The sequence below is a fragment of the Gossypium raimondii genome, chromosome 8 (genome assembly GCF_025698545.1).
Source record: "Gossypium raimondii isolate GPD5lz chromosome 8, ASM2569854v1, whole genome shotgun sequence".
NCBI lineage: Eukaryota > Viridiplantae > Streptophyta > Magnoliopsida > Malvales > Malvaceae > Gossypium > Gossypium raimondii.
This window is the reverse complement of record NC_068572.1, coordinates 6,689,870-6,712,069: the sequence shown is the minus strand read 5'-3', so window position 1 is coordinate 6,712,069 and position 22,200 is coordinate 6,689,870. Positions and strand designations below refer to the sequence as shown.

The 22,200-nt window shown below is 33.3% G+C and overlaps 3 protein-coding genes across 7 annotated transcripts; 2 read left to right on the top strand and 1 right to left on the bottom strand.

Annotated features, from left to right (window-relative positions):
- The first annotated feature begins 685 nt into the window (after positions 1–685).
- On the top strand, positions 686–5,997 carry LOC105790570 (pentatricopeptide repeat-containing protein At1g05670, mitochondrial). Of its 5 annotated transcripts, XM_052634759.1 has the most exons (6): positions 687–952; positions 1,095–1,192; positions 1,562–3,440; positions 3,686–3,754; positions 4,260–4,683; positions 4,802–5,997. In XM_052634759.1, exons 2-3 carry the CDS (start codon positions 1,189–1,191, stop codon positions 3,403–3,405), a joined length of 1,848 nt encoding a protein of 615 aa, XP_052490719.1. In that variant the 5' UTR covers positions 687–952; positions 1,095–1,188; the 3' UTR covers positions 3,406–3,440; positions 3,686–3,754; positions 4,260–4,683; positions 4,802–5,997. The 5 variants fall into 5 exon arrangements, with proteins under 5 accessions (XP_052490715.1, XP_052490716.1, XP_052490718.1 ...); XM_052634755.1 differs by having other exon boundaries at positions 686–952; positions 1,095–3,440; XM_052634756.1 differs by having other exon boundaries at positions 686–957; positions 1,095–3,440.
- Positions 5,998–12,803: 6,806 nt separating this feature from the next.
- Positions 12,804–13,673, top strand: LOC105790573 (uncharacterized). The gene is made up of 3 exons (XM_012618246.2): positions 12,804–12,952; positions 13,042–13,308; positions 13,386–13,673. The coding sequence occupies exons 1-3, from the start codon at positions 12,896–12,898 to the stop codon at positions 13,587–13,589; spliced, it is 528 nt and encodes a 175-aa protein (XP_012473700.1). The 5' UTR covers positions 12,804–12,895; the 3' UTR covers positions 13,590–13,673.
- Positions 13,674–16,597: 2,924 nt separating this feature from the next.
- On the bottom strand, positions 16,598–20,350 carry LOC105790568 (ADP,ATP carrier protein 1, mitochondrial). The gene is made up of 4 exons (XM_012618230.2): positions 20,193–20,350; positions 17,899–18,367; positions 17,418–17,789; positions 16,598–17,148 (listed from the first exon to the last, which is right to left on the bottom strand). Exons 2-4 carry the CDS (start codon positions 18,364–18,366, stop codon positions 16,852–16,854), a joined length of 1,137 nt encoding a protein of 378 aa, XP_012473684.1. The 5' UTR covers position 18,367; positions 20,193–20,350; the 3' UTR covers positions 16,598–16,851.
- Positions 20,351–22,200: the final 1,850 nt, after the last annotated feature.

The window sequence follows — 22,200 nt, the reverse complement described above, 5'->3', positions numbered from 1 at the left end:
TTTCTAAAACTTTAATCCAAATATATGTAATGTTTTAATTTGTTAGGTTTATGTTTTCTATGTTATGTTAATATCTAATATGAGTTATATATTCAAATACATTTTAAAATAAAATAATACAAATGTGTTAAAAGCATTAATTAAAAATAAAAATAAAAATAATTTTAAAATAATACAATTGTGTCAATATCTAATTACAAATATTTAATTATTATATTTAAATATAGTTTATATATTCTAATTAAATTTAATAAATAATTAATATTAATTACTTAGAAATATTTAAAATTAATATTATATATCAAAATATTAACAATAAGTTATAATACATTATTTTTATATTTTTACTAAAATATCATAATATTAACTAATTTGAACATTATTTAAATATATATTTATTACTTTATAATATCATGTCTAAAATGAACATTTTATTTCTCAAAAGTACTTTTTAACAGCAATATCAAATACTCAAAATTTTTAAAAATATTTTTTAAAAGTATTTTTACTCAACACTTTTCAAAAACAATGAAAAATTTGCCCTTAGTTGAAAAGCACATCCATTTTGTAGCTAAATTGACTTAAATCCCTAATTAATTTAAAATCCGACTGTAAAGCCCTAATTGAAAAAGGAAAAAATCGGCCAATAGGCCTTATTTTGCCATATTTAACGGATATCTGCATTTCTTGATATATTCCCCACCTTCTTTCCTAATAGTTTCACAGACAGGTATTAGACGCCCAACAATGCAGCCCTAAGGTTATAACAGGCGCGCAAACAAAAGAAAACCCAAACAGAAGCTGTTTCAGCTGAAGTGTACTCTTTGAACTCGCTCAAAAGCGGTGCCTCCCTACTCGTAAGGGTTATTTAAGAAAAAAAAAACACCCTTTGTGAAACCCCTTCTTCAATTCTTATTCTATATTGGCTTAAAATAACCCGTCCTGTATTGAGGTGAGGTATTTTCAGCCCCCCCCCGCCCCTTATATTCTTATTTCGATTCTTTAAAAGCAAGTCAATTTTTAATTTGAATTCTCTCAAGCATGATATTTTCCCCGCCGATAGCATATTAATGGGTGTTTAAAATTTTTGCTAGTTTTCTCCTCTAAAGCATGGTGCTGAAGACGTTTGAATAGTGGTCTATCATATGGGAAAAAGCAGTTTGTTGGTGACTTTCTGTCCGAGTATTAATGGGTATTTGGTCTTACTCAAAATTATGTTTCCTTCAATCTGGTTTGCTTCGACAAATTGTTGTTCACCATAAGAAACGTCTTTTAAGGGTGTATTATGCTTCCTCATCTGCATTGTTAATGGAAGACCATGACTTTGATTGCATTCCCAAGGTTGAAAGTGATAATAATGAAGTTGGGGAAGTCCAAGTTCCTGAGAAGAGGTTCAAATTTTGTAGAAACCCCAGTCTTTTTCCCATAGTTGTTAGGGTATTTAAATCATTGAATTGGTGTGCAGCAAGGAAAATTAGCTTTCATAATGCTGTAAAGATGTATGGATTTGATCATTCAATATATGCATTTCGGATCATTATTCATATATTTGCTATGACAGGGATGCAGATGGAAGCACATGCGTTGCTTAGAGATATTGTTTGTTACTGTGAAGGAGTTAAGATTGATGTGTTTGAATTATTACCATATCTGTTAGATTCACCTGAGCATGTTCATAGATCAACTAGTGTCTTTAATGTGCTCATTAAGGTGTTTGCATCCAATTTGATGCTTGGGAATGCTGTAGATGTTTTCCTGGAGGTTAAAACAATTGGGATTGAACTAAGTATTATGTCATGCAACTTCTTGCTAAAGTGTTTGCTAGAAGCAAATAGAGGGGATATTATGAGAATGATGTTTGAAGAAATGAAGAACTCTGGGCCATCACCTAATGTTTACACCTATACAATTATGATGAACTTTTATTGCAAAGGATATTATGGGAGGGGAGCAGACATCGAACAGGCAACTAAACTTAAGGAGGAGATGGAAATAGATGGAATAAATCCATCTGTTGTAACATACAGTACATATATTTGTGGGATATGTAGAGTTGGTCATGTTGAATTTGCTCTAGATGTCATTCGGGATTTGAGATCTGGAAACAAGCCTATCAATAGCTTCTGTTATAATGCTGTTATTTACGGGTTTTGCCAAAAAGGTGAACCATATGAAGCTTCAAAGGTTTTGGAAGAAATGAGGAGTTGTGGAATTTTACCGGATGTTCATAGCTATAGCATTTTGATTGATGGGTTTTGTAAAAGAGGTGATTTTGTGAAAGTTTTTCATTTTATTGATGAGATGAAACACAATGACATGAAGCCTTCAGTTGTTACTTATACTTCTCTGTTTGATGGGCTGTGTAAGAGCGGACGGGCAGATGTTTCACTGAAGTTGTTCCGTAATTTTTGTACTTCTGGATATGAGTTTGACCTAGTTGCTTACAGTGTCTTGCTCAAGGGCCTTTGTCTTCAAGGTGATCTGGATTCTGCCATGGAACTTTTTAATGAGATGATCAACAATGGCTTAATTCCTACTGCAAACAGTTTCAACAGGTTGATTCACGGATTCTGTAAGATGGGGCCCTTAGATAAAGCCTGGGAACTTTTCAATATTATGCTGCAAAGGGGTGTCTTACCTACTGTCTTCACTTTCAATGTAATTGTTGACGGGTATTGCAATGCAGGCCATTTGGAGGAAGCTTTGAAACTTATAAATGAAATGCATGAGCTTGGCATTTTTCCTAACTCCTATACGTATAACGGAATTATTAAGAGGCTCTGTAAGCAAAGCAGTGTAGAAAAAGCTTGGGAACTTCTTCCCCAAATGCTTAAGAAGGATATTATTCATGATTCTCCTTATGACATCATATTAGATGGATTTGCTAAACAGTTGAACCCTAAGAAGGCCATGATGCTGTACACTAGAATGTTAAAGCTTGGGGTCACACCAACTACTTATACATATACAATTCTTATCAACTTATTCTGCCAGAGTGGAAATATGTATGAAGCATGGAAATTGTTTATGGACTTGCTAGGAAGGGGTTTGATTCCTGATACAATTTTTTATACTACTATTATAGATGGATTTTGTAGAGTTGGAGATATGAGGAAGGCTTGGGCTTTATTTAGGGAAATGCCTCAAAAAGGTTGTTCACCCAATGTTGTTACCTACACCTGTCTAATCAATGGATTTTGCAATGTACATCGTATGGATGTGGTAAACTCGTTAATTTCTGAAATGAAAAAACGAGATATCAACCCTGATGTGGTGACTTATACTGCTCTAATTGCTGGGTACCGAAGACTTGGCAATGCTGATAGAGCCCTTGAGTTGTTCACTGAAATGATAAGGAACGATATTTTGCCCGATTATGCTGCTTATAGGCATGCCTTCACATGATTAGAAAACTGAGGAAATGATGAAAGAACGGAATGGTAAGTCACTGGCTTCTTTTCAGTATTGATATTATCTGAAAATTTTAATTATATATATTATTTTAATGTTCTATGTTAGTTTGATAGAATATCTTTCATAAGAAGTGTGTAATGACTTGTTATGATAGAAATCAAAATAGAACTTGAAGTAATATTTCAGTTACTTTTTTTTAATAATGTGTTCTGTTATACATTTACTTAGAGTCACTTTTGATTTTATTTTATTTTTTATAATATTTATGCAGGTTAATTTCTTTTTCATGGTCGTGGCACATGAAAGATTTCTTTGGCTCAATTAACTTTCTATGATTCTGGTATAAGCTTTTCTATGTGAATAGATTCATATTGCTAGTTGATGTTCTAGGCTAATTTAACAAGTTTTGCATGAAATTTCTGTTTTTGCTACACGGTCCGCTGCTTCCTTGGCTAAATGCTCGTTGAGAGTGGCATTTGAAGATTTTGAAAAGATCATTATGAAAATGATCTCATACCATGAGAGGCATGACTAAATCAATTTGCTTTGGTAATTTTTTGCTAATTATTTCATATATGACTGAGAGTCTGAAGCTTTCACAATCAGAAGAAATTAAATGTTCTAGTTTGTGTTTTTGGATTTTTTTTTTTCCTGTTGAAAAGGTTAGGAGAAGAGATTTTCTTGTTGGTTGATTTTTTTACTTTGTGCTTATTATCATTATTATCTTTTTCTCTATACTTGGTAAAAGTATTTGGGAAGATGTTGGAAATCAAAACTCAGTAATTAGACCTGAAAGATTTATTTGTATGGTTATATGTGATACATGTGCCTTATTGCTTTTGCAGAAAGGGTATTCCATACTTGTCTGAGCCTTCATCTCAAAAACGGCATCCCAATGCCCAAGGCTAGGTTCTATAGTCGAACCAATCAGAACTTTCTACAGACGATCAGGGGTGAATTGGACCTTCAGTATTTAACCAGTCTTATGGTTGGCTTGAGGGACACTGTGTCTTTAGACAGGAGATTGAGAATTGGCAATCAGCAGTAAGAGAGACACAACTGGAAGACAATGTTGTCCCTGTATTGGGTTTGTTTTGGATCATTCTGCATTTTCTTGCACTATTGAATAATAAACCCTGTTCCAAATCCCTATGCTTTGTAGTTGATATCTGTGATATGTTAGATTTGGTTTGCAATATCTTGGATATTGGATCAGTACCCCAAATGGCCTGTTAACCCAGAAACCTATCTTGCTAGGCTTGCATTAAGGTGGAATGTTTCTTCCTGCCGATCTCATGAATTCCCACTAATATTTTAAGCTGTTGTGTCAACTCAGTACCTGTGATTTTTCTTGTTTTTTGATTTCAGTTCCTTGGATTTATTACAGATACCATCTTGAAGGAGAACCATCGCAATTAGCTGCTGTTGACATTTTTTTGATTACTTTCGACCCATTAAAGGAGCCTCCACTTGTGACAGCCATCACTGTACTATCCATTCTTGCTGTTGATTACCCAGTTGACAAGGTCTCTTGCTAATGTTTCTGATGATGGTGCTGCTATGTTAAACTTTTGAAGAACTGTACGAGACATCAGAGTTTGCCAGGAAATGGGTACCTTTCTGCAAGAAATAACGTTAAGCTCTGGGCTCCAGAATGGTATTTTACATGGAAGATTGACTAGCCGAAGGATAAAGTTCAACCGTCATTTCTTAAAGATCATAGAGCTTTGAAGGTAAGGGTCAGTTTGGTTGTGCTATATCACTACATATAAAAATTTTCATCATGTTTGCTTCTTTGTTTCTGTTACAGAGAGAAGATGAAGAATTTGAAGTTTGAGTTAGCGGGCTTGTTGCAAAGACACAGAAAGTTCCTTGAAGAAGGATGGATTATGCAGGATGGTACGCCATGGCCTGGTAATAAACACCAGAGACTGTCCAGGAATGATCCAGGTGGACATTTTTGCATCCATAGATACACTAGACATGCATCAATCCTGATCAGGATGGCAACGATTTGATAGCATTGATCAATATGCCCCCAAAAAAAAAAAACTGTTTTCTTCGATGTAAGCGTCATATCTTTGACGTAAGCGAAATGTTTCACTTTTGTAGATGATGTTACTGCGTTTATATAGAATGATTGGTGCGTGTCAATTTATTATAGAACATACGGGCAATAGAAATCCCTTTGAGACATATTACATATAGATAAGGTTGAGGGGTCAATTCTGCTTGCCACCATTTTCTGTTGTGTAGTGGGCGCGGATGATGCCTCCACCGCTAGAGTTAACGGGTTACATGTACACCAGTGTGGAATCATACTGTTATGTTCACAAAAGACTGCAAATAGGAAAGGTGGGAATGAGTTATAATATTGCTCTGTCTTCAATTGTACCTGAATTCACATCATGTGCAGGATATGGTCGTTTGCTGTCTTGTTTTTATCAGGAGTGTGATGTAACACTTTGGACAAGCCCTATATGTGTATATATGGTTTCCGAGTGTAGAAGTAAAATTGAGTTGATCAAAATGTATTTCTAATTAAATTACAAGTTTGCCTACATAGGGCCGTATTTAAGCCAACCTGAGCCTGAAGAATAACAAGCTCGGGATTCATACCCGGCTTAATAGATATGGATTGAATATTGTCTTTTAAGTTTGCTCGAAATATAATTAAAATATTCAAAATTCGTTGTTAGAGCTTGATTCCAATACAATAGATTTAGTACCAATGCCAAAAGTCAAAACAAGCTTTAATGTTCAACTTGTTTGGTTGTTTCAGCCAAACGAATATGTTTGAATTATTTGCTCCTATTCTTTCTCGCTCGCTTGCGCATGCAACTAATTTGGTGAAATTATTGTTGGAAATATAATCTACTGTAAAACAAATATGTTAGTACTGATTGGAAAAAATAAATGATTAAAAATGAAATTAGAAGTTACTGTGTCGTGGTAAATTCATTGTCTTAGAAACGAATTCACCCTAATCGGTGTAATTGTGTGGTTAACACAGCCATTCGATATTCTTACACCTGAATATGGAAGATGGATCTCAATTGGTACTACTCTTCTTGGGAAATTATAGTAGGAACAATTCCCAAGAGAGTTTGGAGGGGTCATAGTCGGTCCCACTTAAAACCCAAACTTCTAGACAGAATTTTATCTAAAATGATTAGGGAATAAAAATAACTAGTTTGTAAAGAAAACACAGAGAAAATGGAGGAGAGTAATGTTTTCAAAAAGAGTTGTTTTTTCCTTTGTTTAGTGTGTAAAAAATGAGGAAACTAGTCATCTACTTATACTAGTAACAGAAATGCAATATGGTAAAAAGGCATGGGAGATTTTATAAAAAAACTCATAACCACATCTCCACAAAATCTTCAACAACCTCCACTAAATCCTCAACAATTTTGCATTACCAACAATCCCCCACTAATGCAAAGCAATTTGGAATTCTTTTTTTGTAAACACGAGAAATTTAGTTAAAGAGTGAGAAGAGCAATGGTGAAATTAGTTGCTTAAGCACTAGCATCTTGTGGATTTGAACTATTACATAGTGAAATAAGTGATTCTTCTCTTTAACAAGTGAATGAATCTTAAACTTGTTAAGATAAGAGTTAACTCATGACACATAACTAATCTAAGATCCAATTTAAAGTTCCGCGATAAATCAACAACTTTTAGCCAATGTACCTCAGATGCTAGTAAGTGCTCTAGAAAAACAGCCCAAAATGTTTCCCATAGAAGGTGGCTAGTCCTTCACACTTACGTAGGTGATTTCATCAGGTATATCTGAATATAGACCACCCGTATCAGGACTATGAAATCATTAAATGTCTTAAAGATTCATGTCTTATTCGGATATGCCTCTTCTTAACATTGTAAGCTTGACTTTTAGCAACACAAAGTGCGGCTTGCGAGTCACATAATAAAGATATGGGAGGTACTGGTTTTTCCCATGAAAGAATCTCTGCAAGTAGATTCCTAAGCCACTCGGCCTCTTGCCTAGCTAAGTCAAGGGCTATAAACTTTGACTCCATCGTGGAGCGAGCAATACAAGTCTGTTTAGCAGACTTCCACGAAATGGTTGCTCCACCTAAAGTAAAGACATACCCACTTGTAAAGCTTACCTCATTATTATCAGTTACCCAGTTAGCATCACAATATCCTTCAAGGATTGCAGGGTAACCGACAAATTTTAATTCCCAAGATAAAGTACCTTTAAGGTATTTAAACAAACGCTTTAGAGTATTCCGATGCTCATTGCTCAGATTATGGGCTACTTAGTCTACTAACCGCATAAGCAATGTCCGGTTGAGTGTAGTTCATCAAGAACATAAGGCTTCCAATAATCTTTGCATACTGTAATTAAGAAATATTGTTTCCTCTATATTTTAACAGTTGTATGCTAGAATCATAAGGAGTTCTCATAGGGATTACATCAAAACTATTAAACTTTTTTAACACTTTCTCTATATAGCGAGATTGATTTGATGAAAAACTATTTTCTGATTTTCTGATTTTCTGATTTTGTAACTTTAACTCCTATGATTATATCTACCTCTCCTAAATCATTCATTTCAAATCTTATAAATAAGAAATTCTTAGTTTTATTAATGACTTCTATATTAGAACTGAAAATTAACATGTCATCTACATATAAACTTATGATGACACAATCAGATCCAAACATTTTGGAATACACACATGCATCTGAACCATTAACCATAAAACTGAAACTGAGTATAATTTTATGAAATTTCTCATATAATTATTTTGGATCTTGTTTGAGACCGTACATTGATTTTTTAAGTTTGCAAACTTTATCTTCCATACCAGATGTCACAAATCTTGGAGGTTGCTCCATATAGATCTCCTCATCCAAATCATTTATTCAAGAAAGTTGTCTTTACATCCAACTGATGTACCAACAGATTATGAATGAAAGCTAAAGCAAACAAAACATGAATGATAGAGATTTTAGTCACATGAAAGTATGTATCAAAATAATCTACTCCAAATTTCTGAGTAAATTCTTTAACCACTAGTCTTGCCTTATACTTTTGTATTGACCCATCAGGTCTAAGTTTCTTTTGAAAGACTCATTTATTACTAATAGGTTTAAAATCTTTAGGCAAATCTACTAATTCCCAAGTGTGATTAGACTTAATAGATTCAAACTCATTATTAATAGCATCTCTCTAAAAACTAGCATCTATTGAATTTAGGGCTTCATCGTAAGTTTTTGGATCCTCATATATCAAAAAGGCATGAGCAATAGAATCATTTATTAAGTCTAAATCATTAACTTCAGTTATGTAAGAAGTAAGAAAATCAGGTCCGAAACTACTGGCATTTCTTTGTCTTTTACTCTTTTTAGGTTCCACATCATCATTAAGAATATCTCTATTATGTGTACTAAAAGAAGAAACATGCTCATCTAATTGTGTCTTCGGATTTGCAATAGATTTCTTTAGAAGAAAGATATTTTCAAAGAAAACAACATCTCTAGATTTACATATGAAAGAATCATGCAAAGACATAAATCTATAAACATCACTGTTCAGAGCATAACCAACAAAAACAACACCAACACTTTTAGACCTAATAGAGTTTTATTTAAAAACAAGTATGCCTACTTTTGCCAAACACCCCACACTTTCAAGTATTTTAGATTAGGCACAATTCGTATGGGGTACAATTTAATTTTTTTATGAGACACTCTATGAAGGATGTGATTCGTAGTAGGTACAGCCTCCCCCCACATGTGATCAAGTAAACCAGAACTAAGGAGTAAAGCATTCATCATTTCTTTTAAAGTTATATTTTTCCTTTCAGTTATACCATTTTGTTGTGGAAAATAGAGGGCGAAAAATTCATGTATAATTCTATATTTCTATCAAACCTATTTATGAAGTTAATGTCATATTTGCCCCCTCTATTGGATCTAACACATTTTATTTTTCTATCAAGTTGGATTTCTACTTTTGCTTTATAAAGTAGAAATGTTTGTTCAGCTTCATCTTTTGTTCTTAAAAGATAGACTTTTGTATACCTAGAGTAGTCATCTACAGAGGTAATATAGTAGCATTTCCCATTTTTACTTTCTGTGTTTCTAAAGTTTGCTAGATCAATATGAACTAATTTCAAAAGTTTAGTTTTTCTATCAGTGATAGGATTTAAGGAAGGTCTAGCACTCTTGGCTTCAACATAGATTTCACATTTATTAAGGCTACTGTTATCTAAATTAGGCAATAGATTCATTTTTTACAAGTTTCTTCAAAGAATGTATATTCACATGTTTTAATCTAGCATGCCACATATCAAACAATTCAATAATATATAAGCAGAAGTGATAACTTTATTTTTATTATTAAACATAGTCTCAATCATAAATAAGCCCCCACATAAATAACCTTTCCCTATATAATCTCGTTTCAAGAAAGTATAAGCTTATTGGATTCAAAGACTATTTTAATGTTTGTGTTATTCAATAGACCACCACTAATCAAATTTCTTTGAAAGGCAAGTACATATAGAACATTATTCAATGCCAAAGTATTACCAGAAGTGAGTTTGAGTAAAATTTTTCCTTTATCGAGTACTTCCGAAGTGCTTGAATTGCCCATGTAGACTTGCTCACCTTCAGTTACCTTTTCAAATTCGGTGAATATTTCTCTGTTGCCATAAGAATGTTTAGAGGCATCTATGTCTACAATTCACTTGGTGCTATTTTTGACCATGTTTACTTCGGAAACCACAACAGCTATAAAGTCATCTGGATTTTCGACTACATGTGCTTGTGGTTTGTTGATCGAGGTAGACATGTTTAAGTAGTAATTCGTTTCTAAATTGTTGGAAATATAATCTACAGCAAAACCAATCTATTAGCACTAATTATAAAAATAAATAAATGATTAAATATGAAGTCAGAAATTATTATACCATGGTAAATCCACTACCTTAGAAATGAATCCCCCTTGATCGGTGTAATCGTGTAATGGACGTCGTCTCCCCCAAGGTTAACACATGATCTTTCATAATTCGGTGTAGCAAATTAAACTAGTTTTCGTATTTAAGGAGCTTGAATACAAGCATTTTTGTTATGTTTTAGTTAAGTTTTCTTAGTTTTATTTATATTCAATAAAATGTGTAGATTGAGTCTTTTATTAACCTCAGGGGCCAAATGAGGCCTAAGGGTGAGCTAACACACTTTGTAAGTGTGCAGGAGACCATTAGAAGGCATGTTAAACGAATATTGGTCGCTATGTCGCAACACGGATGACTTGATGTCGCAACATAAGGAACAAAATAGAGAAAACTCAAATCTGCCTTTGATGTCACGACACGGACTAAGGGTGTCGTGAAATACCCCTGAAGACGTCTCAAGAAGGAGTATATTGTCATCTCTGTCGCGAAACAGGTCCTGATGTGTCACGACATCAACTCTGTGATGTAAATAAAACACAAAGCAGGGGCATTTTGGTCTGCATAATTAAATTTAAAGCTCGGGAACATCAACTAACCTAGGGTTAAGGACGACGACCACCTGAAGGCTATAAATAGGCTTATTTTTCACTTGTTATGGACATCATTCCTTTAGCCTAAATTCTCTGTGTAAAATTTAATTTAGTATTTCATTATTAGATTTTAGATTTAGTTTAGTTGTTCTTGTTGATTTCAAGAGATCTGAATTGTGGAAGCATTCAAACTCTATGGATTTGCTATTAATCTTAATATAATTAGGCTATTTCATTTACTCTATCTTATTGATTTAATTAGCATGCTTTCTCTTTACATCGATTTTATGTTATCTATGAAAGCCATGAGGAACTAATCCCTTTATAGGGGATTAACGAGTGGATGAATGATCTGTTAACTGTTTTGTAGGGTTACTCACGGATCAATTATTTGGGAAAGGAAGAACGTGAAATAAACCCTAGGTTTGACAATCCTGGGAAGCCATCAAGGTGGGAATTAACCCAAAAATGGTATGACCCATCCATGAACACCATCACCCCAAGCCAGTCTAGACTGTGAGGTCGGAAGATAAGCAGTTCTTATTGACTCCTTATGTTAGTGGAAGATCGGAAGAAGCTACCAGAGTAGCGACTAGTTGATCGACGAAGAACCCGAAATGACAGTTGATGGAGATTACCGAAGTGAGCTAATCACCCAAAATCAAGATTTGATTTATTCTACCTTTCTATCTCTTGAAGTCTATTTCTTTTTTGTTACTTTGTTTTATTATTATAAAAACCCTTAAACAACCATTTTTATGTTTTCGTACTCTAACTAATTTAAAGTACTAATTAAATCTTTCTAGTGTTTAGATTAGAATTGACCTAGCACTCACCTCCCTTGGGTAGGATCCTCAGAGTATCCACATACCCCATTGTAAAAACTATATTACAACTCGACCCGTATACTTTCGGATGTCGCCTCATATTTCTATATCTTATTACAGTATTCACACTCTGGACGTTAGTACGCCCAGAAGCGGTCAACACAATCCTTCGATATTCGTACAAACGAATATAGAAGATGGAACTCAATTGGTATTATTCTTCTCGAGAAATCACAATAAGAACAATTCCCAGGAAAATTTAGAAGGGTCATAATTGGTCCTGCTTAAAATCCAAACTCCTAAACAGAATTTTCCCTAAAATTATTAGGGAACAAAAATGACTAGTTTGTAAAGAAAACACACAGAAAGTGGAGGAGAGGAATGTTTTCAGAGAGAATTGTTCTTTTCTCTATTCAGTTTGTAAAAAATGAGGAAACTAATCCTCTATTTATACTAGTAATAGAAGGGTGATACGGTAAAAAAGCATGGACAATTTTATAAAAAGATCCATAACCACATCTCTACAAAATCGTCAACAACCTCCACTAAATTCTCAACAATTTTGCATTACCAACAATTATTATTTAGATCACAAATGTTGCTTTTAAACATCAACCTCATGCTATTTGTTTGATGAAGCAAGAAGGATCTTTAGTTCATTACATTCCAGGGCCTGGCAACTACATGCAAAAACTACTTTAAAGTTTACTAGTAGTATTCTTGGTATTTGGCTGGCTTTGTCTAGCAATAGCATCAGCCCATACGTACAGTTATAGGCACGTACATAACATACATACAAACATACATACAAGACAGATATGGTCTGCAATGGCACGTGGTCACCTTGCATTCATTGCATGACGACGTGTAATTTATCATTTATCGTTATCCATCATGAATTCCTGACAATATGGTTATGGTCCCCGTTGCTCTAACACGTGCAACACTAGAATCATGCCACATCCTACACTTTGCTAGGAAGCTCCCACGTGTAATAATATAGATTGCATCTATAGTTATAATATATATTTCTAACATTATCACTCTTGTTGTTAAGACATCTCGAACGACTGCTCTCCTGGTCACCAAATTCATTATACATCATTTCCCGTGAAAACCAAACTGGATATCTGGATGGGTATCGTTGGTGAAGAACCGGTTCTGTCTAGACTAGATCGAGTAGACAACATGGTATGGTGTTATAATCTTGGTGTTTAATTGAGTTGGTTTTTCATTTGCATGCTGCATGGCTTTGATAATATATTGATATGAATGATCAGGTAAGGCAGTTGGAGGAAATGAGAGGGAGCCATGGTAATGGTAATTATAACAGGTCTCCAAGCCCAAGGAGCTCTAGCGCATCCACCCCATCAAGTGGGACGTTGGGCAGCACATGTACGGAGGGTCATCCTTCATCTATCGATTTCTCCCCAACCGCCAAGTCCCTGGAGAAGTACTGTCGTCCCATTGATCATGTCATGGTGGAGACTCAGCTCAAAGGAACGCTCCTTCAGAGGCTGGACCAAGTAGAGGACCGGCTACTCAAGGTATTATTAAATCATATGGTATGATATATGATGCATGTGTAACTAGTGGTCTGACGATGGTTTTTGATTTGAATCAGCTGTGTGTGCAATTGGAGGAAGAATTGGAAGAAGAGAAGAAGAGGGAAGCGGTCCATGTTGAGAAGAAGGGGCACAAGAAAGGAATCAAACAATTTGTGAAGCAATGTGTCAAAGGGAAACACTCTAAACAACACGAAGGAACGGAATGGAATGGAAAGGCAAAGAGCAGCCTCAGCCTCAGCCTTAGTTCAAAAATAAAATAAAAACTTGATATGTATAATTTGATCATGCATGCATGTACCTCTCTTTTGTTGTTGAACAGATTTTAAACAAGTAGATATTTTTAATATGTTCTCCATGCTCCTTAAATGGGGAGCTGTTGGTTTTTCAAATTAGCCCTTAGAATAGCCGCCTTAAGTTAAATTTCGTTAGCTCCAAACTTTGGGGATTGCGTATATTTGATATAGATATGTTGAATGGTGGGAGTGGTTTTTGAGCCAGGAATGGTGGAAAAGGTGTTTAGTAGTTAGTACCATAAAGCTTAAAAAAGATTTTGCTTTTCTCATTCTCCGGGTCTTGCTTCTAACAATGATACCAAATGCATAAAGGAAACAGGTTTAGCATAGGGGAAAAGGGGCTTTTTGACTTCATTTGGTAGTCAGTCATCCCCACCCGAAGCCAAAGGTGGCATTAATGGCTACCCGTTTCATCTGCATTTGTTTTGAGTTTGAGGGAATCATTCATATAATCATACGAAAGAAGAATGGGTTCAGATTGGCTTATAATTTTAAACTCCCTTTGTACTTTTGATTTGATTTATGACCTTTTAATTTATTAGATAATTTTTTGATTAAAAATCTACTAAGAGTGAAAATACCTAAAACTCAAAATCATTATGTTCACTTCTTTTTTGTCTTTTGTCTTTTTCTTTATATAAACTGAGGTTGAGATGATTTATATAAGATGATTTGGTTTTCGTTGATTTACTTTTTAGTGATTTTATAAGATTTAACGTCAGTTTAGTCGAAACACTTTAATTTATTTACACCATTTTTTTTAAAGATAATTTTTTATTTTTAATTTATATTTTATGTAAAGTAAAGTAAAAGAATTAGATGATTAAGAATTAAATTTTAAAAATTAAAATTAAAATAATAAATATCAAAATATAAAGAGTTAAAATTTATTATAACTTTAAAATTTATATTATATTAATAATAAAATAATAAAATCATAAAAAACCAAAAGGTCATTGAAAGGAGAGCCGGATTTCAGACTTCAAACACCATCTGGCTATAAACCTTACCACACAACTGAAGCATTAAGCATGGGACAAAAATCAATGGTAATGTAAAAGAAGCTACATGGGAGTTGAAACCCTTAATTTCTTTCCCTTTTTCTTTTTTTTATGAGAATGGTTCTTTTAATAAATTATTTAGGAAAATAGACGTTTTTTTTCAAAGGGATACACGGTTTTTTCGAAGAGGAACAAATGGTATATATTTTCTTTTTTCTGCTTTGCTTGTTCATTCATGAGCTCTTTAAGAGAAATCGAATCAAATTTGGAGTGAGGTGTTTGCATAGCCAAGGAAGAGAAACGCATGTGGGTCTATGGATGTTTCTGTGTTAGTCCAAATGGCTTGGTCGTTGCTTCAAACCTTAAAGGCTTAGTTACTACCCCACTATTAAAAATATCTTTTAAAAAAGATTATGTAAAAGAGAAATGAGTTAATAGAACAGAATGAAGAAGAGTCATGAATTAGTAGCTGAATAAGGAAACTTTTTAACATACTTGAAGTTCTGCAGGCAGTAATTAATGAAATAGATGAGTCCTCTAGGGAAAGAGTTGCAGCTACAGGAGTGCCTGAGTTAGTAGCAAAACTAAACCTAAGATAAAGAATCTGGATGGAAGGAAGAGGCAAGGGAAGGGGCGCAATGGGCATCTAAAGGGACTCTTAACTCCTCTATAACATGAGATTTTGCTAGTGTGGAACAGAAACGGGTTTGAATGATTTAAAACAATGCAAGGTGATTAGAAGAGTTAACAAGCTAAAACTTGATATTGTTGTCTTTTTGGAAATGAGAGCAAGACAACAAAATTTTGAAGGTAACTGAGGCATTTTGTTGGATGGAAGGTGTTAGATAATTACAGTTGGTAGCAGATTAGGTCTGGCTATTGGCTGTCAGTACATAAGTGGACGACAGCCATGTATTAGTTTAGTTAATAGTTTCCATCAAGAACCAATTAGGTTTAAATAAACCCAACTAGATACAAGTTAAACGTATATAAACCCTACTACCAATATTGTAATAGCATAATTATGTTAAGTTTTAAACTACCAACCAGCGGACATGAGTCACTACTCAAAAAAATAAAATAATATCATATCAAAATTGATGTATTTTATAATTAATTTTAAATAAATATTTTTATTAGTAATAATTACAGAAACGACTCACCTAGGAAAACTGAACCAAGCATGACCTGAACTCTTGAATTTTTTTAAAAATTGAGCTTAAGGTCAATCCATAAACTCCTACTTCTCTTGCAAACTTTGAAAATAATTAGTAATGTTTCTTAAAAGTATTTATGAAAATTATCGTGAAAAAGTGTTTTTAAGAATTATTTTAAAAAATTTAATTTAAGATTTGAGTGTTTAATATTGTTGTTAAAATATGCTTTTAAAAATAAAATGTTTATTTTAGACATATTACTATTAATTAACAAATATTTATTTAAATAATATTTAAATTAATTAATATTATTATGTTTTAGTAAGATTATAAAATAATTTTATTATAACTTGTTAATATTTTAATACATGAAATATAAATTTTAAATATTTTTAAACAATAAACATTAATTATTTATAAATTTTAATTAGAATATATAAATTATATTTTAAATATTTAAATATAACCATTAAATATTTGTAATTAAATATTGACATATTTTATTATTTTAAAAAATAATTAATAATTTTAGCATATTTATAGTTAAGTAGAAAAAGTACTATGTTATTAAAAAATAAAAATATAATTTAACACCAATGCTTTTAAAAAAAGACAAGCTAAAAATTTTAACATTTCTTTTTTTTAAATACAAATAATTTCTTGGCACTACTAAACCCTAAGGGACCTTAGATAGCTTTTTCGGACAAGACTTTTAGCACAAGGAATTCTTCAAACACGCGCTAATTGCCGGCCATTAAACAATTATCATTGATGATATCAAGGAAAATATAATCACTAATGAGGATGACATCCCACATTAAAACAGAACTAGAACTTCCAAATATCAAAACAAATAAAAATCCGACAGGGGCTGGGGGCATTAGCCACCAGTATTTCTTAATCAAAATTTCCATCTGAGAATATAAATAGTTTAGGGTTTAAAACCCCCTCTCTCATCTCTCTCACTAAATTAGAATTATTTATTGAAGTTTTTGGCCGAAATAAATTTCTGGGTAGTCGAGCTTTTCATCACCATCTAAACATAAACAAATAAAAATTGAAAAAGAGATATTAAGCACCACCAGATCCGTACTTCTTTCCGAACACAATGAGCTGCAACTTGTCATATCCGGCAAGCACACCAGCACCAGCAATAGCACGAAGGATGTTAGCTCCAGCACCCTTGAATAAAGACTTGGCTCCCTCATTTTTCAAGATCTGAGAGAATGCATCGAGTGAGCTCTTGTACTTCACTGCTTCACCAGAGGTCATCATCATTCTTCTACGCACAGTGTCAATTGGGTACGATGCAAGACCAGCACCATTTGTGATGAGCCAACCAAGAGCAAAGCTAGCAAAGAAACTATCCTGTAATATTCAGAGGGAAACAGAGAGCAAGATGTCATTACAACATTACATTATTGAAGTAGGCATTACAAGCTCAATCAGATATTGGTAAGAGTTATTAAAACCATTGTGCTAGTAAAATTTTAATGTAGAAAAATATATACCATCTAATAAGCAAATAGACCATATGACACAAAATTTAACATAGAATGCAGTGCAGTGGGAATTGTGATCAATGTCACAGTTATAAAGTGAAAAACCTCTTACACAAATTTAAACATCATACCAACCTGCAGATCTCCAGTGAGAAGCACTGGCTTCAGGGAGTCGTACATTCCAAAGTATAGACCACGGTAAACAATGATTCCAACACATGAAATATTGAAACCACGGTAAAGACCGGCAATACCATCAGATTTTAAGGTCTTCCTGTAGACATCAACAAGGCCATTGAATTGCCTCTCTCCTCCTTTCTTTGCAGCCTTTGCATCATTGGCAAGACGGGTTCGAGCATAATCCAAGGAGTAGACAAAAAGAAGGGAAGAAGCACCAGCTGCACCTCCAGATGCCAAGTTTCCAGCAAACCATTTCCAGTAACCATCCCTGTCTTTCTTAAAGTTGAAAAGCCTCTTAAAGTAGTCCTTGAAAGCAAAGTTCAAGGCCTGTTGCAAAATGAACAAAACAATCAGCATAAAACATTCAAGCAATAAAAAATATTCAACAACAAAACCAAAGATTAACAAAAAAAAAGAAGAAGCTACAAGTGCTTACCTGAGTGGGGAAATAACGAATAACATTAGCAGTGTTTCCCCTCCACAAAGAAACCACTCCTTCATCTTTCATTGTTCGCTTGAAACAATCAGCGATACCCTTGTAGGGCTCAGAGAGCCTACCAGTTTTGATCATTTCATCCTGGTTCTGTATCAAAAGCTTAACACGCTCAATCGGAGCAGCAGCTGTTTTTGACACAGCAGCAGAAACTCCACCCATGAGGAAATCAATGGCAAAGCTGGTAAATCCTTTCTCTGCAGGGGCTTGAACACAAATGGCGGTAGCTGTTGATGGAACAATAGGATAGTGCATTCCAGCATTGGAATAATTCCCATATGCAAAATGTCCTTGGTATAGGGAAGGCCTCCTGAAAGACCCATCATACCCTTGAAAATCTCGGGAAATGCTAGAAGAAAGGAGCTGGCCAGCTACCTTCTGCATGACAGTTGGATGTTGAATCTGATCCATTCTGATTTCCACGCAAGAATGCAAATGAGCACATTAACATACAAAAAAAAGTACAATGAAATACAAAAGTAGAAATGTGTTACACAAAATAGGGCAAAATCATCTACAAACATATCAGTCATTCAATTCATGCATGGTAACGTAAAACAATTAAAGGGAAAGGTGCAACAAAGCAAACTAATGGAATATCCTGCAGGTATAACAAAACACACCCAAGTACTTAGAACAACTCGTCAATTCAACTTAATTATCCGATCAATTTTAAGCAGAAAACATGTAATAACCACTATTAGTAGAAAAAAATTAAACCATATGCTGAGCCACAATGCCAATCAAAATATTCTAAAGAGATATGTCCACATTTGCCCTTAAACTTTTTTTTGATCCACTTTGACCCCCAAACTTGAAAATCGTTATTCATTCAAGCTCATTCTGTTAATGAGCATGAAAAAAAGGGATAATGTAAGTTTTAACCCTTGAACTTAGCAAGTACTTCTACATTGGCCCCTAAACTTGACAACTAAGTTTACTTTGATACCTATATTTTTTTGGTCTACTTTGAACTTGAAAACTAAATCCATTTTGATCCCTGTACATGAAAAATCTAAAGTTCGACAAAATTGCACTTTGAGGTTGTGCCACTACATCAGGTAAATAAAAAAAATTAAGGTACAATCTCAAAATCTCATATAACCCAACCGATGGCAGAACGGGTTTTCGTCCAAAATTCATTCAAGCAGTTCAAACTGTCAAACCAACAATATTTAAATAATTAATTAAAAATTCATTAAAATCTAAAAAGCCAAGGAAATCTGGTTTTATCTTTATTTTTACTTTTTTTAAGGATTTTTAATTATTTATTTAATTATTGTTAGTTCAAAGATCAAATCAGTCAAACTGATTGAATCAAGAACTAGAAGTCTAACCTGTTCAACCATGACTTTGATTATTAAAACAATAAATATAACACCCTAAGATTGTACCACATATCATCTAAAAAATTTTATTTTTCAAACTTAAGAGTGCCCCATCATCAAACTTTTATATTTTTCAAGTTTAGGGATGAAAATGGACCAAAAAAAGTTCAGCAGCCAATGTGGACCTACTTGCCAAGTTCAAGGGCCAAAAGTTACATAATCCCTTTTTTTTTCAGGGTCATTAACAGAACGTGTTTAAATAAATAACAATTTTCAAGTTCAAGGGTCAAAATTGAACTACTTGCCAAGTTCAAGGGCCAAAAGTTACATTATCCCTATTCTAAATGGTACTGGAAATTACAAGCAGATAACGTAGTCTGGCACGTATAGATAGCTATACTACTATATTATTCAATATACTAACGAAGTTACAGAACACCAAAAATGAAGACATTTCACCTGATCAACCATATGCATATGCATGCAAGCAGATAAGGTAAATGGCAGAGCACCAAAAAACAACGCAAAGCAATCAACTATATATTACAATCTTTGACAACGCAGATACAGGACCACTAAGCAAAATAAACAGATCTGAAGAATCTAACTGTAAACGAGGGTTAAATATCAAGTTTTATAGATTTCCACACCACCGATTTGCACTAAAAGAGAAAAAGGAGCAGTAAATACCGATAGATCTGAAAAGAAAAAGCAATGTGCTTTCCAGATCAGATCAAACGTGAGCAAAATTATTTCAAACCAAAAGGGACGGAGAATAAACAGATCTAAGTTATGTACGGTAAACTAAAACTTGAGTAAAGAGTATATATCAAGCAGAAGAGGTAAAAGCCAAAATGGAGAACAGCAGGTCTGATATTTTAGAGATATTTATGAGTAAAATGCTTTTACCTACGAGAAGAGCGCAAGAGAGATTGTCTACGGCCTCCCCGCCTTTCACCCTGCGTTGAAAAGAGAAGAAAGTGAAGAGAGAGATATTTTCAACTGTTTTGTGGAGAGGAGAGGAAAGACGAAGCACGGCTTTGAAAAGAACCCTCGTGCCCTTTTTATTGGCGCTATGTTTGTGTGAGTGGGAGGCCAGGCCCATTTGCTGTATGTATTATTTTAATTATTTAAATAATTTAATTAATAATATGTAATTATACTAAATACTGATTTTAAAAAAAAAAAGTTAGGACATTCTAAACTAGTCCCTATATTTTAACTATCAAGATTATATCAATAAGGCCTTTTCACTACTAAAATCATTAAGTTAATTGGTAAATATGATGTCAGATTTAACTTCCAAATATAATGGTTAAGTTAACGATTTTAATAGTTAAAACTATATTGATATAATACTGATGGTTTAAAGGTGTAATTAAAATATTTAAAGTTTGAGGATTAATTTAAAATAAAAACCATAATTTGAGGACTCATCGTGAAAATATATATATATTAAAAGAAAGAAAATGGAGTAATGGACCCCTTAAAAGATGTAAAATTGAGTGGCTGGCTGCTGCAGCATCTTACTTTTCCATTCCACGATTATGTAACCATATATTTTGGAATTTGAAAATTATAGGTGAGGTTTTATTCTTCTAAGCATTAAATTAACAGATTCAAATCATATCTTCCGCACTTACTACTGGTTTTGCTTCTTTCCTTTCCTTTCTACTCCTTTTTTGTGCTTCAATTCTAAAAGGAAGGAAGAATTTGATTTCATCAGTCGTCATTATTACTTTATCAATGACTTGTTTGGCTGTTACTACTGTTTTCTTTCTTTCCATAAATATATTATTTTTTATTAGAAATTTATCCTTCGAGTTATATCATCTCCAAATAACAAAATAAAAATGTTATTGATGACGGCTTTTTCAAGTAAAATTTTGAAGTATCGTTCATCAGATAGTCGATTGATTTTCCAACAATTGATAGTATTGTCCCTCGATCAACCCTAACTCTAAAGTTGGAAGCAGTTTGATTGGTAGACCTACAAGACTCGTAGAGAAAGATGTTAGTATAAAACACGTGAATAAGCATACAGAGATTTGAAGCATCAACATGAGGCACGTAAATCAGTTTCTTGTAATCATAATATCACTTAGGTTCGTTTGTTTGCATATAAAATATTTTTCGTAAAACATTTTCATTGTTTTACGATGTTTGTTTGGTGAAAAATGAATTACCAAAGGAAATCGTTATTCAAAAAAAAAAGAAGGTAAAATCAAGGTCTTTTTAAGGAAAATGTCTTACCAATTTTTTTTCCCGTAATACATTTTCTAAACTGATAAGGCTCTGTTCACTGTCGAAGAAACAAAACAGGAAGATTTCAAAGCAATAGAGGAGACGCTCTCTTCACTGCCAAAGAAAACAGCCCCTTATATTTTAATTTTATATTTTTTACGATTTAGTCCTTATAATCCAAATTTTAGTAGTCTACAATTTAATTCCTCAAAAACAAAATTTCTTATTCTACAGTTCCGTCCTAAAGCTTATTTTGTACAGTTTTGCAAAACAGTCTCTTTTCTTAATTTTCCAGATTTTATAATTTAGTCCTTATAACTAAAATTGTCAAAATTTCTAAAATTAGTTCTTGATTCTTGAACAGTTAAACTCTCGTATTCTATTTTTGAAAATTATAAATTCTCAAATAATGTAAATTAGTTCTAAAACTCAAGTTTTGAAATATTTATAATTTAAACCCTATAGTTTAAAACTTTACTATTTTATGCTCAACTTTCCAAATTTTCATATTTCATAATCATATAATTTAGTTACTACATCAATGTTTCATATTTCACTACTCAAACCCTTAGAATTCAAAATTTTACAAATTTTACAATTTGGTCCTTACTTCAATTTTTATCAAAGTAAATCATTTTAAACTTACTCATCCAAATAACATTCAAAACAACTA